A 15,130-nucleotide genomic window follows, 5' to 3' on the forward strand; every position below is an offset into this window, starting at 1 on the left:
CCAGCGCAAGTAATCTTTATAACCTCTTCTCTCTTTCCCCATGTGGTTCCCAGGAGTTGAAGGTATTGTATCCCATTAATAGGGAGTGACTGCTAAGGTAACAGCATGGGTAGAAACTCACCTGTAGTCTGGCATGATTCAATAAGAAAACATCATTCTAACTGCTGTGTTCCTCTTGGTTTAAAAAGAGGTTCAAAATTCTTCAATTTCTTGGACGAGACGTATCGATCATGCATGGGCTGGTGAACCTCTCCTCATAAGTTCTGTTCCTGCACACTGTCACTCTGCCTATTCCAACAGAGACCCATCTACTCCGTCCTCCTTCACTTGAAATAATTCAGTCCTGGATGTTCAAAGTGGCCCACTCTGCTCCTTTCTTGCTCCTCATCTGCACTATATCAAACCCACGTAGTTTAAAAGAAGTTGTTTCAGTGTAGATAAGGAGAGGAAAACTCAGAAAGGATATAAGGAATATAGGCCACTGTGGACTGTTAAATTTAAGTGATCTGAATAAAATTGCCCTCAGCCAATCCTCTTAGTGAATCCTGGCTCACCGACTCATATTCTTTCTGTTACATTCAAGTCAACTGTCTCTACACAGAAGATCCTCAGTTCAACTGTATGTATTGTATGCAGCGACGTGTCTGTGTCCAAATGGGTTCTTACTTCCAGGAAATAATTTCCCTGGTTTATAAGCGCCGTCTGTGCTCACATATTCCCCTAACTCCTTTAGTTTTTGCAGCTAGAAAGGAATCGGAAAGGTGTGATGGAAAAACTAGCTCCTTTTGCGCTTATTTGTTCAGTCAGGGAAGGGGTGGTCTGGAATAAATGAGTCCTACAACGGAGTTAAACCAGGGTATATATTTCACCACCTCCTGGAAGTTAACTTGTGTTAATCTTACTGCACTTCTCACTTGGCATAAATCACAACTTAGTATGGTGACGCTGAATCACTATGCCTTGCTTATTCATCCCTGCTATAATGTTTTTCTTCTTCTTTGCAAACAACTGTATGGGAATTATTGATCAAACTGAAGTAAATGTAATTCTCTCTGCACCTCTTCCCTCCTTCTCTGTGTCCTTGTTACAGAAAGCAATTCGTGTCACCACGTTCATGCAGCGGTTGAAGAATTCAGAGGCGCTGATGGACAACTCAGCAGAGATTCAGGGTAGTGAAGAGGTGGGCGATGGCGAGGGGGGTCCCTCCCAGGCTACAAGTGATGAGGGAGACAAAGGGATAAGTGAAGGAGGGGTGACATCCAGTAGTGCGTCTTTGGAAGTTATTGTTGAAAGTATGCCACCAGGTATAGAGGAAGATGATAGGAAGCACAAGGCTGAGGAAAAACAGGATGGGGTAAATAAGACTATAGGCCCATCTGTGGGAATTTCCCCTTCAGAAGGTCCGGAGCCGTTCTGTCAGCAAAGCCAATCAAATGCAGAGACCACACCCCTGCAAGAAGACCCTGATAATTTTGGTGGAAAGCAATTTCCAGGTAATGGAACAAGAAAAATGGCAGCTAGTTTAGCTCAAAATGCAGTTGCTGCATGTTCCGTGTCCCCTGCCAGGACACGTGATTCGCCTAAACAGTCAGATGGTTCCCCCTGCACTTGTGTTGATAAAAAGCTTAGTTCTCCCTTACCTGATCCCCGCAGCAAAGGTAAGATGACTGCAGCACTTCATGGCACCCCATCCACAGGCTCCCAAGAGAACAGAGCAGCCCCGCACAGCAAAGAGCAGAAAGGTGAGGGCGACCGGAGCTGGTGTCAGACGCAAATACCTGACGCAGTGGCTGAGAAGTCAGTGCCAGCATCTGTTACTCCAGCACCTGGGGCAGGTGGAGATGTAGGAGTTAGGTTAAGGGGTAATGTTAGTCCTGCCAGTAGACGGGATGCCAGAAAAACTGACAGGCACAGCGCTGAAATTAGCATACCAAGGGTGGATCCCGCAACAGGGCAAGGCTGTTACGCAATAGGCAGCTCTGCTAGTTTGGGCCGTCACGCAACACCATATAACCCAGACATTGGGACGGTAGGGTTAGGGATACCAGGGAGCTATGGGAGTCCATATGGTTCCCTGTTTGCAAGCGGGATGTATGGGACTGGACTGCAGCATGGAGGTGGTGGAAGCAGTACTTCAAGTGACTGGCAAATGGACAGTGTGATTGAGCAGATTGAAAAGCAAATGGCGGCTGTGCTGGAGAAGATTGAGGGGGACATGCCCTCACTGCTAGAGCAAATCAGTGACTGCCCCGTCGAATCCCCTCGGACACGGAGCACCCATGCCTCACCTGCCACCTCTCGCGCTCACTCCTCACAGCACTCTTTAACTGGGACCTCGGCTACTCCTCCACCACTTCCGACCTCTCCCAGACCTGCCTTGCCGGCTCTCCCTCATCTTTCTATCCCTCCCCCCACCTATCCTCCACCCTCCCCACCCACACAGTCCTCCCCTCAGGCTGCTGGAGAGCAGGAAGACAGGGATGGACAGAGGGATGCTGCTCGTTTCAGACAATCCCCCAGGGCTGGTATGGGCAGGGGATTATAAAGCGACTGTGCATGATGCAATATACATCAGCAGGAACTTATGGGTGGAAAGGCTCTTTATCACCCAGAAAAAGCAACAATTTGTCCTCCAACCCAAAAAAACAAACAAAAACGAACCATTCTTTGTTATTTCCCCCACATTGGATATGTGTTCATATAAAAAAATACATTTAAAAAAATAAGCACAATAACCCTCTATATGCAAAGACCACAAAAGTTTAAAGTTGCCTCTTAAATCAAAACTGTGTGCATGAATAAATCTACTGATTCCAGATTCCAAGTACTCAACACAGTTGGCAAGAATGGAACATTTTGGTAAAATTCTTGATAAATAGTTAAGTGTTTTTATTTAGATTATGCCCTACAATTTGTAAATACAGATAGCTTAGTTCCTGTACTTGCTCTAGCCTCATATTTTATTTCACACCAAAACTGACATTTCCTATTTCAAATTGCTTTACATCACAATCATTTAGTTTTTATTTAAAGTAATTTACATTGTGTGATACAGCTTTGATCCAAAAAATACCTTGGTAGATGTTCTCAAATGCCTCTTAAATAAACTCATTTTATTGTTTTCATAATTTTATTCACTTTGCTATATTTATTTTTTAAAAGACTGAAGAAAATTGGATTTACAGTTCCATTGCTCTGAAAAAAGCAGATCAGATAGATTTGTTTTTCTACATAATATCTGAACATTTTCCTGCTTAAATCAAAGGATGTAAATTCATGATAAAGGCTTTACATTACAGACATGCATACAGTTGTTACTGTTATATACACAGTGTAGAAACATAGATTGGTCCTTTTTGTGTCGTTTTTTCTGTTCTGCTTTTAGATTGATGTAATCCCTTCTACACTTTTCCCATGAACAAGTCTTGAAATCCACCAGTCATTCCATATGTATTACCTGTGCTGTTTGCAAGACTTTCAATAAAACGAGCTCCCAAAGAAATAGCTCGTGCGTGGTGTTTGATATATCACATGCTGCATTTAAAGTTGTATTTGGTTTGTATATAGTTTCCCTATTATTTAAATAATTTAACTTATTATCCGTTGAGTTACATGTGGAGCTCCCTTTTCCCATTTTACCTACAACTACCAGCATGCACTGCATGAACTTTGGATCGGTCTACACGTCTAAAGATGGAGGGGTGGAAATTATAGTTTAAGTTTTAACAATTAATATGATCTATTTTGCTGTGAACTGTAACTCAAAACATTTCAGTAATTTATATAGAAAGTAAATATCAAAATGCGGTTAATAAGTGCACCATTTGTAGAATAAATTAAAACAACGGAAGAGTGAACCCCCACAAATCAAACAGATGGTTGCGTCCGTAACGTGCACATGTTGCTGCTTTGATTGCTTTTTGCTGAAATAGAGTGAGGGTAAGCGGTCGGGAAACAGCCGGGCAGGCAGTCGTCCAGCGGAAAAACTCACACGGAGCCCGCCACCCTGACACACTTTCCAGTGTGCAGTTAACGGCACTGTTGAGTTATCTTCTCACTTGTTAGGTTTTCGGCTTTTAAACAATCCGATTTTAACACTACAGATCAGGCCGAGTAATATCGGATGTGGTAAGTTTTCTACACTTGTATAAGCTCCCGTAACGTTAGCTCCAGCTAGATGGCTAACGTTAGCTAGTTGGCTAACACAGCAGTGGAAGTAGGAAAAAGTCGCTGGGTGGCTAGATAGCTGAAAAGCTAGCGCCTAGGAGCTAACAACTACGCAGTCGTTTGATCTGCGTTATTGATGGTCGTTTACGAGTGTTACCGTTAGCTATCACAGCCAATTCCACTGCTCCGATCGACTAACCATTGCTAACCAATCAACAACACACGTCCGTTCTCGTTAACATGCTTTTTACCTGCTGATGAAAAAGGCTGTTAACGTATGTTCAGTGATAAATAACCTCAATCGTACCCTGGAAGCTAGTGGCTATAAACACCAAGATGCGCGCAATGTTAGAAAGCTAAAGGTTGTGACAAACTTGCATCACAGAACTTTTGATCTAATATATTGTTTTACGGATCCTCTTGTTAGATGGGCTGTTGTGAATGTTCCGAAAGCGTCACAATTGGTATCAGCTCTAATGTATTTTTGTTCTGGCGTCTCTTCTCAGGAAGTAAGTGATAAGCCAATTAACAAGAATGGACTTCATTACCTTTGGCATGTGATATAATGGTGGAAATGACATTTTGTGATATTTTGTCATGGTGCAACTATAACATGACAATGGGGATCCCCCTCGACATGTGAGCCCGAGAATATGCGGCCCACTCTTTTCCAGGGCCTTTGTCACTTGCCACGTACCCCCTCCCCCAATATTCTTCTTTTGCAAGAAATTCTCCCCAAAGTCTTAATATGTGCGATTGTCCCGCTAGTGTGCACCATTATTAAGTACGTTTAATGATGCACCTGTTTCATCATTGCAGCTTTTGACTGCTGAAGGTTTTCGCTGAACTTAGGACAAGTGCAGCTTCATTAAATACGCACTCTGGGAATTGATATGTTCGGGTTTTAGTTTTAGGTATGTGGCTTCGTTTCATGCATGTCTACTGTAAGTTTTGAAAGCACATGCAAGCTGCAACACCTAACGCCTCCTTGCAGACCGGTGTTCGAAACAAAGGTAATGTTACTGGTGCGTTTTATGCAGCACCAATAGGCGGTTTTTAACTTTTAAAAGATCTCCAAGAAGCCCGCTCTGAAAACTGTGTAGGATTTGTCCACGCCGTGCCGCGTGCATGGGTAGAATGGCCAAAATCGCTAGTTAATGACTAGAAGTCTTGCTGTTTATTGTACAGTAACGTACATGGCATGCATTCTCTGGTAGCCGGGGCGGGACAACCGCGCCGTTGGCTCCGTTTATCAGCCAATGAGCTCACTTCCTGGCGAGGCCGCGTGCTCGTCGCCACCCTTTCCTGTTGCATGTTTGAGCTCGTGCGTCACAGCCTCCCCCGCCCCTTTCTCCCCATCTGCCATTTTGGTTTTGTTCCCGTCCGCAGTAGCAACGCAATTACACAGAAGAGACTCGGCACAGCGACATATTGACTCGACTATCTAGTGGAGACCACCCTAATCGCCCGACGTCTTTTTATTTCTACACTTCTCCGAATATATAACCATCGATATCACGGACATCTAAACACTGCGGGAGCGGAGCGGGTTCGCATTGGGAAGGGACCGAGAAGGATTATTGGTAAGAAAAGGGAGATCAATGGCGCACGAGTGTGATGGCTCGTCTTTCATTGGCAATTTTGCATTGATTGGCGGACAAAACGGGATGTTTTCTTCCTGTCAGACACAGGGGCTGTCTAAATTAATCGAGTGCACTGGTGTCTGGGGGAAGAGAGTGTAGCTACAGCTGCTATCCTGCAAAGTTGTGTTCCGCACTGGGAGAAACACAGGCCTCGGCCGAGTTGCTAATGGATCGTCTGCCTGGCTGGTGTTTTCTTGCTTTTGAGTTATTAATGTTCCCACTTTGGATAGTCGCCAAATCACTTAGCTGATTAGTGCCAGGTAACCTACTTAAACGGGTTCCTCTCGGGTTGGTCCATTTACCCTGTCCTTTATTTCCGAAAGCCTTTAAAAAGCTATGGTTAAAATTCATGTGTGTAGTTTTGTAAACGAGCTACGGTACCGATGCTAACCGGGTATCGGAGCTTTGCTGTATCATGCCGGATGCTTTCTTTTTTGACAAACTCGATAAAGGTTATATTAAGTGACGTCTTTCGATTTAGTGACTCACAGTTCGCTTTTAGGTGAACTCTGGCTCTAACGATTATAGTAAGAAAATGAAAGTAGGTTTTCCGAGCGGCTTACTTTCTCGACGTGGGCAGCAGCGATTTGGCTGCATCGGATGCGGAAATTATGGCCGGTGATAGTTTGCGTCGGGAAGGGTTTCGCCATTCGACCACCGTTTTCACTTCCTTTCGCGGTTGCTTTCGGTTAGTTAATGAATTACGTTTATTGAGTCGTTCTTAAAATCGCTTTTATCTTCATTGTCCCGGCGTCATTGTCCACCTGGTCTGCGAGGCGTTGTTCACTTTACCGCAGTGAAGTTTTAATGATTCAGCTCTTTTCGTTGACGAATGCTGTCCGTTACTGGTAAAATAAACAATGGAAGCACATAAACAAGGCTGCATTGATTCTGGCTGTGCAGAGGGGATAATGCAGTTATTCATGGCGTTTCCCGGGCAGTTAGTTTTCTACCAGATTTGTGTTTTTGGGTTGTGGCCAGCCCAGCTGTCCCTTTAGACTAGAAATCCTCTGACATCAAGAGATCTCCAGCATTTGGTCTGGCCTCTCCTCGTTATGAAACCAAAACCTTAAATTATTTTTAGCAGTCGCTGTTTATTTCGATTTATGCTTTATCAGTTTCGTTGAATCTTCACATGTATTTCTTATTTGAAATAAAATCGCTCTAAAGGAGTGTGTGTGTGTGTGTGTGTGTGGTGTGTGTGTGTGTGTGTGTGTGTGTGTGTGTGTGTGTGTGTGTGTGTGTGTGTGTGTGTGAGTGAATGCAGATTTTTTTCTCGACCGTGACGGCTCTAACAGACTGTCTCTCCGTCCACAGATGTCCAGCTCGCCGCTGTCCAAGAAGCGTCGCTTGTCAGGAACAGAGACGAAGACGGGATCCCACTGCTCCTCCTCAAACTCTGTCAAAACTGATCTGTCCCACACACCTGCCAACGTAAGCACCAAACACACTGTCGAATAATTGCATAAACTTAGAACATTGCACTAAGAAGCTCTTTTTTTCCTCTCTCTAGGGCATGGCTAAGAATGGCAATGATGCTGAGATTGATGAAGGCCTGTACTCCAGACAGCTGTAAGTTGAATATTAGGAATATTGTCATAAAAGACCACATATTCATTGTAAATTGTGTTGAAGGTTGTATGCAGTGCGGCTGTATTAATAGTGCTCTCTCTTTCTCACTCTCTTTGTAGTTACGTGTTGGGCCATGATGCGATGAAACGCATGCAGAACTCCAATGTCCTTATTTCTGGTATGAGAGGTCTTGGGGTGGAGATTGCCAAGAATGTCATCTTAGGAGGAGTTAAGAGTGTAACTGTACACGACCAAGGTGTTGCAGAATGGAGAGATCTCTCTTCTCAGGTTTGTAAAATCATATATTTCTGCTCTATAAATGCACCTTCCTCATATAGACATAACGGTAATCGATTGTTCTTTTATTGGTTCCATTATTCTGTTCTTTGTGTATAATTTCCACATGTAGTGTGGTTTTCTGCTATGGCTTAATGTTGCTATCCAAAAACAAAATCGCAGCCACCCCCACCCTAGGTACCATTGACTGACCCAGATTTATCAGTGGGTGGCCTGTGTTGTAATTACAGTGGAGGTGGTGACTGTTTTAGAACGTTGTTATCATCAAGTAACTGCTTGATCTTATGGGCCTCAGTCTATAAAATGTCACTAAATATCACACTAGCTTCACCAGTCTGGTTTAATTCTTTTACTAAAGGGAAAAATGTTAAGCACCTGTTTTTGCATGTTAATTTTATGCAAATATTTGGGTTTTTCTGCATGTTCTCTTTTTGATCTATATTAGAAATCTTTAAACGGGATGTCATAATTGCTAAATTTGTGCTTGTTCTTCCTTTTTAATTTTATTTCTGTATTTAGTTTTACCTTCGAGAGGAAGATTTGGGGAAAAACCGGGCAGAAGTGAGTCAAATCCGCCTGGCTGAGCTCAACAACTACGTCCCTGTGACAGCATACACTGGAGCCCTCACCGAAGACTACCTGACCAAGTTTCAGGTATAACTGATCGAAGTTGTCCCCTTGCTCTTCCAATGACTAACAAAATATCAGTTACAGTTGGCTTTATTCATGTGCTTATGTGTGTTGTAGGTAGTGGTGCTGACTACCTCTACATTGGATGAGCAGCAGCATCTGGGGGAGCTCTGCCACAGCAAAGGAATAAAGCTGATTATTGCAGATACCCGTGGTCTGTTCGGGTATGGTCCTATTTTAATTTTTAGTTCATCCCTGTGCCCCGCCATCAAATAACCATAAGTTTACATTCAATTGTTTTGCAGCCAGCTTTTCTGTGACTTTGGTGAGGAGATGATTGTTTATGACACAAATGGAGAGCAGCCATTAAGTGCCATGATTTCTATGATTACTAAGGTTAGTTCCTTCTTAAAATGATGTGGGATGTTCTGTGAAATTCTACTTCTACATTTAAGAATAGGAATCAGTGTGCTCCCACTAATTTGTTATGGTTTTTCCAGGACAATCCGGGGGTTGTAACGTGTCTGGATGAGGCTCGTCATGGTTTTGAGAGCGGAGATTATGTCACCTTCACAGAGATTCAGGGGATGACGGAGTTAAATGGCTGCCAGCCAGTGGAAATTAAAGTCCTGGGTAAGTATCTATTTTGAAAAAGGAGTTGATTTTTCTTTTGACTGTCATTAGTTGATGTCATTCCTCTTTTTTTTTTCAGGCCCCTACACCTTCAGCATTTGTGACACCACAGGTTTTACAGATTATGTCAGAGGTGGTATTGTCTCCCAAGTCAAGATCCCGAAGAAGATCAGTTTTGTAAGCATGAGTAGCTGTCATTTGATACCATTTCTATTCAAATTCTGTTTGCGTGTATATCTGCTATCCAGATGTTAGTGCCATATCTTTCCCTGATTGTCTAAAACTGCAGCATTAAAATACATCTTCCAACTGCCTTCTTTTTGTCCATACAGAAATCCTTTTCTTCGTCTATGGCCGACCCAGAGGTCCTGATGACAGACTTTGCTAAGTTTGATCGTCCAGCACACCTTCATGTGGGCTTCCAAGCAATCCATGCTTTCCAGAAGAAACACAGCCATCTTCCTACACCTTGGAGTCAGGTAAATTTCTCCGGAGCAATCTTTTCTTATTCTGGTAAAGGACTGTAAAGAACTTTCCATATAAAAAATGAATGCGTTGCTTCCAAAAATGTCCCTAAGTAATGCATTTATTTTTGAAGGTTCTAAAATGACAGAGGGAGAAATTTCTCTGCTCATTGAGACTGATGCACCGCAGCAAAGGTGCTTTATAAAGGTGGTATATCAACTCAGCTGTTGGTAAAATGCTGAGCTGTGTGTGTTCCAGGCTGATGGGGATGAATTTGTGGCACTGGCCAAAGAGTTAAATTCCAGCCTGACAGGATCAGCCAAAGTGGAAGAGTTGGATGAGGCACTTCTTAAAAAGTTGGCATATGTTTCTGCTGGGGACCTGGCACCCATCAATGCTTTCATTGGCGGTTTGGCTGCACAGGAAGTGATGAAGGTCAGTGCTGGGGGGTTTCTTTCTAAATTGTTAAATCTTAATTTGTTGCTTTGTAAGGGAAATAAGTGGCGTTATCAATATGTGCCTGTAATGCTGACTCTAGATAACCTCACACTGTGATAAATCCATTCTTCCTGGTTGTTTTTACATCTTCCTTATCCTCTTAGGCTTGCACTGGAAAATTTATGCCCATTACGCAATGGTTATATTTCGATTCCCTGGAGTGCCTGTCTGAAGAAGGTGATTTCATGCTCACAGAGGAAGAGTGTGCTCCTGTAAGTATTCTAAGTAAATCCTGCATAATTACCAAACATGGACATCCAATTGTGGTAGTAAATCCTTTTTTCCCCCTCTTCCTCAGAGAAACTGCCGATACGATGGTCAGATTGCAGTGTTTGGCAAAAACATGCAGGAAACACTTGCCAAACAGCGCTACTTCCTGGTGAGTAGACAATTCAAAATCCTTCCAATACCTCTTTAATCTGCAAATTATGCAGAGATTGCTAGTTTAAAAAATAAAATAAAATACAGAAATACTGTATTGGCTGAAAGTTGTCTTGTTAAAGGAAGAATTTATTGTGCCTTTATGATGATTTAAATGCTTGTTCCATCAATGCTGAAGCTTTGGTTATATAAGAATAGGCATGAGTAAAGACACTTCACTCATGCTTGACTCAAAAACTCTTTTAGGTTGGGGCTGGTGCCATCGGCTGTGAGTTGATGAAAAACTTTGCCATGATTGGACTGGCAGCTGGAGAGGGAGAGGTTATTGTGACAGACATGGACACTATAGAAAAGTCAAACCTCAACAGACAGTTTCTCTTTAGACCATCTGATGTTACGGTTAGTATGATCTTTACTCATGTATGCTCACTTGATTTTTGAGTTTTAAGCAGGTCCTGTTCATTACTACTGACTTGTGTGTCTCGTGCATTATAATTACATCGGAAACAGAAGACCTGGAGGTATAAAGTCTCGTTTTGTTACAGTAATGTAGGTGTCATGGCTGATTAAAGTGCACTGACGTGTAACAGAACATACTACCAGTATTAGTGCTACATGTAATTGTTTGCATGTATTCGGGGCTGTAATTAACTGCAGCCAAGCATTCAAGGACAAATATAATTGGAATTGTTGGCCTCTGTGTCTACATCAATCATGCTGTGCCTTTTTTTTCCCCACTAATCTTAAAAAAAATAACACTCTTTGCGCCTCTAATTTTCCATTTCTGTTGGCCATGATGTATTTTCAAGTACAAGGCCAGTAATGGCTTAAATCTTATGTGATAATAGAAAATGAAGAGCGACACCGCAGCTATGGCTGTAAAGCAGATGAATCCTTCCATGAAGATCACTCCTCACCAGAACAGGGTGGGTCCTGACACGGAGAGGGTCTACGACGATGACTTCTTTGAAAGCCTGGACGGAGTGACTAATGCACTTGACAATGTTGATGCACGTAAGATCAACAGAACCTCCTGCTATGACATTGTCTTAATGCATTTCTCATTAAAAAAAAATATCATAAAATGTACATGTGTCTTCCACATGTCTGTGCAGGTATGTACATGGATCGGAGATGTGTGTACTACCGTAAACCTTTACTGGAGTCTGGTACTCTTGGAACCAAAGGCAACGTCCAGGTGGTGATCCCCTTCCTCACAGAGTCGTATAGCTCCAGTCAAGACCCACCAGAAAAGTCCATCCCCATCTGTACCCTCAAGAACTTTCCTAATGCCATTGAACATACACTGCAGGTCAGTCTGCAGTCACAAGCATCGGTTGCAGCACAGTTCTGAAATGCTTAGGGCAACGCATCATGCTCTTCTTCTGATCTTTTTAATATTATTTTAGTTGTAGTGTCGATGACTTTAAACATGCCGTTTGCGTTTTCTCCCAGTGGGCTCGTGATGAGTTTGAAGGACTGTTCAAACAGCCACCAGAGAATTCCATGCAGTATCTCACGTGAGTAAAATACTTAAAGTTGCATATTCATTGATTCAATTCTGTTAATTCAGGGAAACTCGTATAAAAAAGATATAGTTATATTTAGTCAAACCAAATGCTTATTTGGGATGTCTTCATTGGTTTGTAACTAGTTTATTGTTCTTTATCAGAGACCCAAAGTTCATGGAACGCACTCTAAAACTTCCTGGAGCTCAGCCTGTAGAGGTGCTGGAGGCGGTCTACAAGAGTCTGGTCACAGACTGTCCACATAGCTGGGCCGACTGTGTTGCCTGGGCACGCAACCACTGGCAGTGCCAGTACAACAACAATATCCGTCAGCTGCTACATAACTTCCCCCCAGATCAGGTACATACTGTGCTCACTGCGGAGCCAATAACATATTTATGTGTTTTCTGGTTCCCTTAAGGGTGCAATTTTCATTCTTTTCTAACTAATGCTGTAAAACCGGTCATTCATTTTGATGTTACCTGAGACTTGTCCAGTTTGACAGTAGTTCACGTGGTCGTTGGCCTTTTGTCTAACTGCTAACTTCCAAAGTTGGTCTCTTTTGTGAAATGTCTTTGATACAAGGTCTTCGGTTTTATTTTAGCTATCGCATGAGGTTAAAATATACAGTTGCTTTCTAAGTTCGAGCAAAGGATAAAAGCTTTGCACTTGCACTTTTTGCTTCGTGTTTTTTGGTCACAATGCACAGAAGTGAGCCAAAAATTGATTCATTATGTTGCATTGCAATGTTCTTTGTTTTTCAGCTTACTAGCTCTGGCGCCCCCTTCTGGTCTGGGCCAAAGAGATGTCCTCACCCCCTAGAATTTAGCACTAGTAATGTAAGCATCTTTCTTTTTGTCTTCACAGGTGCTTGAATTGGTTCACTCTAATATCCAAAACACATTGTTTATCTTTTTGACTTTCTTTGGTAGGAGCTGCACATGGATTACGTCGTGGCAGCTGCCAACCTCTTTGCTCAGACATATGGTGTGCAAGGCAGCACAGATCGTGCAGGCGTAATCAAGATTTTGCAAGATGTCAAGGTGCCGGTCTTTACCCCTCGCTCAGGGGTCAAAATCCATGTGTCTGATCAGGAGCTACAGAATAGCCATGCCTCTGTTGGTAAGATGGAGAAAATGCTGAAATTGAGATTTGTACTTCTCCAAAGAAATATGTGAATTTTAATTGCTGGCTGTTTTGTTTAAAGATGACTCCAGACTCGAGGAGCTGAAGACTCAGCTGCCTTCCCCAGAGTCTTCCCAGTTCAAACTCTGTGCCATCGACTTTGAGAAGGTTCGTAAGCTTTTCTAGTCCCGGTCCTGTGCCGTTTGTGCTCTTTTATCGTGCTGTTCCTGTTTGTGTGACTGTGTCCTCTGTTTATAAAAGGATGATGACACCAACTTCCACATGGACTTCATTGTAGCAGCATCCAACTTAAGAGCAGAGAACTATGACATTCCACCAACAGACAGACACAAGGTTGGAATAAAAACCTGAATTTACTCCTAAAAGTTGGTTTCTTTAATCAAGTATTCACCATCTCTTCTTAATTTTCATCATCCAGAGCAAACTGATAGCTGGCAAGATCATTCCAGCCATTGCGACTACGACAGCTGCAGTGGTGGGCCTAGTGTGTCTGGAGCTCTTTAAAATTATCCAAGGACATAAGAAGCTGGAGTCATATAAGAACGGTTTCATGAACTTGGCCCTTCCTTTCTTCGGCTTCTCCGAACCAATCGCCGCTCCCAAACACAAGGTAGGCAGCTGCTGGCGTACAGCTGCATGTTTACAGGTCATTTTGCTGCCTCGTGCAACACATGCAGCATGTTTTCATAGTAGAAAATGATTTGAGCTCCAATGACGATCCAGCCATGCTAATACTGATGCACCAGGTAGGCTTTGCCTAGCTGGGTGCACGTGAGTTCATCTCACCTTCTCACGCTGACGTTTCAGTGTGTGCTGAGGAGAAATATGTCGCATTAAGCAATTTCAGCCCTGCTGCTCCGAGGGGGGAAACAAACAAACGTGCCTTTCATTTGGTTCTTCAATATGTTGCAGTACTATGAAATCGAGTGGACGTTGTGGGATCGATTCGAAGTCACAGGGTTGCAGCCAAGCGGCGAGGAGATGACACTCCGACAGTTCCTGGACCACTTTAAAGTACGTCCTAACACCTCCTCCCTTTGAGATGTGACATGGTCCACTTTCTTATGCCAAATCTTTGATTTGTTTGCAGAATGAACACAAGTTGGAGATCACCATGCTGTCTCAGGGAGTCTCCATGCTTTATTCATTCTTCATGCCTGCTGCCAAGCTCAAAGAGAGGCTTGATCTGCCGTGAGTATCTTTAATTACCGACCCTTTAAAGCACCGTTCATTGTTCTAAAGTGTTCCTCTGCATGCCGACAGGATGACTGAGATTGTGACAAAGGTGTCCAAAAAGAAGCTGGGCAAGCACGTGAAAGCGCTGGTGTTCGAGCTCTGCTGTAACGACCTGTCGGACGAGGATGTGGAAGTGCCCTACGTCAGATACACCATCCGCTGAGCCTCCACAGTGAAACCTCCCACTGGAGGGTGGGGGGTATCGGGTGGGAAGACCGGGGGGGGCGATTCTATGAAAGGAGATGTGGGGTGGGTGAGTTGATCCAGGTCAGCTTTACTGGATCAGTTTCTTTTAGGCCTGTGTTTTGTCTAAACCTGTGCCTGACTGTACATAGTCCCAGTAAGATGATATAAGGATACGTTGTGTGTTAGGGTTCCCAGTTGGTCCTGTTGGAGCAGGGATGTGATGGCAGGAAAGGAGCATGTATACTGGATTTCTGACTCGGTTGCAGAACGTTTCTGCTCAGTTTAATTTAATGCTTGGTGTTTTCTTGGCACTCCATAACACAGCTGCTGTCCCTCTGGATGATGCCTGGTCTTACTTGGCATTAAATGGGAGGCTACCAAACTCCTCCCATCACCTTTTTTGCTCTTTTCCCTCGTCAGACCTCTGTCCTATAGACCTATTTTTAAGTTTTAAAGATGGGCTTCAGCGATTTAAAAATGGTACAGCCAAGAAAATACATGACACAGGTCTGTTGGTAGGCAGACCTCCAAATTGAATCTGTAGAAGCACCTGAAGACACCTTAAACCCAAGTCAACATCTCCTGACTGGAATAATCAGAGTGGGAGCACTTAGTGTGATTTAGTGAATAAACATGTAAAAACAAGCCTGTTTGTGTCTGCCTGCTTATTTGCCTCTGTGGATGACCTATTTGTGTTGCAAAATTCTCATTTTTGATCCACCTTCAACTTTCACAACAATTAAAGTGCAGCGAGGGAGTAAACCCTGA

At 43.2% G+C, this 15,130-nt stretch overlaps 2 protein-coding genes and 1 non-coding gene across 5 annotated transcripts in view; all 3 read left to right on the forward strand.

The window, feature by feature from the left end:
* LOC130530587 (caM kinase-like vesicle-associated protein) overlaps positions 1–3,502 on the forward strand; it is a 28,213-nt gene extending 24,711 nt beyond the window's left edge. Inside the window, exon 11 of one of the 2 annotated variants that reach the window (XM_057041893.1) lies at positions 54–1,082. In XM_057041893.1, the coding sequence (XP_056897873.1) occupies positions 54–89 (36 nt within the window). In that variant the 3' untranslated portion in view covers positions 90–1,082. The other variant, XM_057041892.1, reaches the window with a different exon arrangement.
* Positions 3,503–3,910: 408 nt separating this feature from the next.
* Positions 3,911–15,007, forward strand: uba1 (ubiquitin-like modifier activating enzyme 1). Of its 2 annotated transcripts, none has more exons than XM_057041887.1 (26): positions 3,911–4,128; positions 7,128–7,244; positions 7,324–7,382; positions 7,502–7,670; positions 8,199–8,333; positions 8,427–8,533; positions 8,615–8,705; positions 8,810–8,942; positions 9,022–9,119; positions 9,275–9,421; positions 9,666–9,842; positions 10,010–10,117; positions 10,204–10,284; positions 10,533–10,685; positions 11,135–11,300; positions 11,402–11,598; positions 11,742–11,806; positions 11,959–12,154; positions 12,559–12,633; positions 12,727–12,916; positions 13,002–13,087; positions 13,181–13,273; positions 13,359–13,550; positions 13,853–13,954; positions 14,031–14,131; positions 14,204–15,007. In XM_057041887.1, the coding sequence occupies exons 2-26, from the start codon at positions 7,128–7,130 to the stop codon at positions 14,337–14,339; spliced, it is 3,174 nt and encodes a 1,057-aa protein (XP_056897867.1). In that variant the 5' UTR covers positions 3,911–4,128; the 3' UTR covers positions 14,340–15,007. The 2 variants fall into 2 exon arrangements, with proteins under 2 accessions (XP_056897867.1, XP_056897866.1); XM_057041886.1 differs by lacking the exon at positions 3,911–4,128 and adding an exon at positions 5,344–5,750.
* LOC130530756 (small nucleolar RNA U6-53/MBII-28) lies at positions 13,647–13,762 on the forward strand. The gene has a single exon (XR_008951920.1). It is a non-coding gene; the product is annotated as a small nucleolar RNA U6-53/MBII-28 (small nucleolar RNA).
* Positions 15,008–15,130: the final 123 nt, after the last annotated feature.

This window comes from Takifugu flavidus, chromosome 8, assembly GCF_003711565.1.
Source record: "Takifugu flavidus isolate HTHZ2018 chromosome 8, ASM371156v2, whole genome shotgun sequence".
Lineage (NCBI taxonomy): Eukaryota > Metazoa > Chordata > Actinopteri > Tetraodontiformes > Tetraodontidae > Takifugu > Takifugu flavidus.

Bases quoted from the DNA above. Each gene is read 5' to 3' on its own strand.
- uba1 (XM_057041887.1), top strand. From the start codon at position 7,128: ATGTCCAGCTCGCCGCTGTCCAAGAAGCGTCGCTTGTCAGGAACAGAG. The intron at 8,534-8,614 runs GTATGGTCCTAT...ATTGTTTTGCAG, and splicing joins GATACCCGTGGTCTGTTCGG to CCAGCTTTTCTGTGACTTTG. The intron at 13,955-14,030 runs GTACGTCCTAAC...ATTTGTTTGCAG, and splicing joins AGTTCCTGGACCACTTTAAA to AATGAACACAAGTTGGAGAT.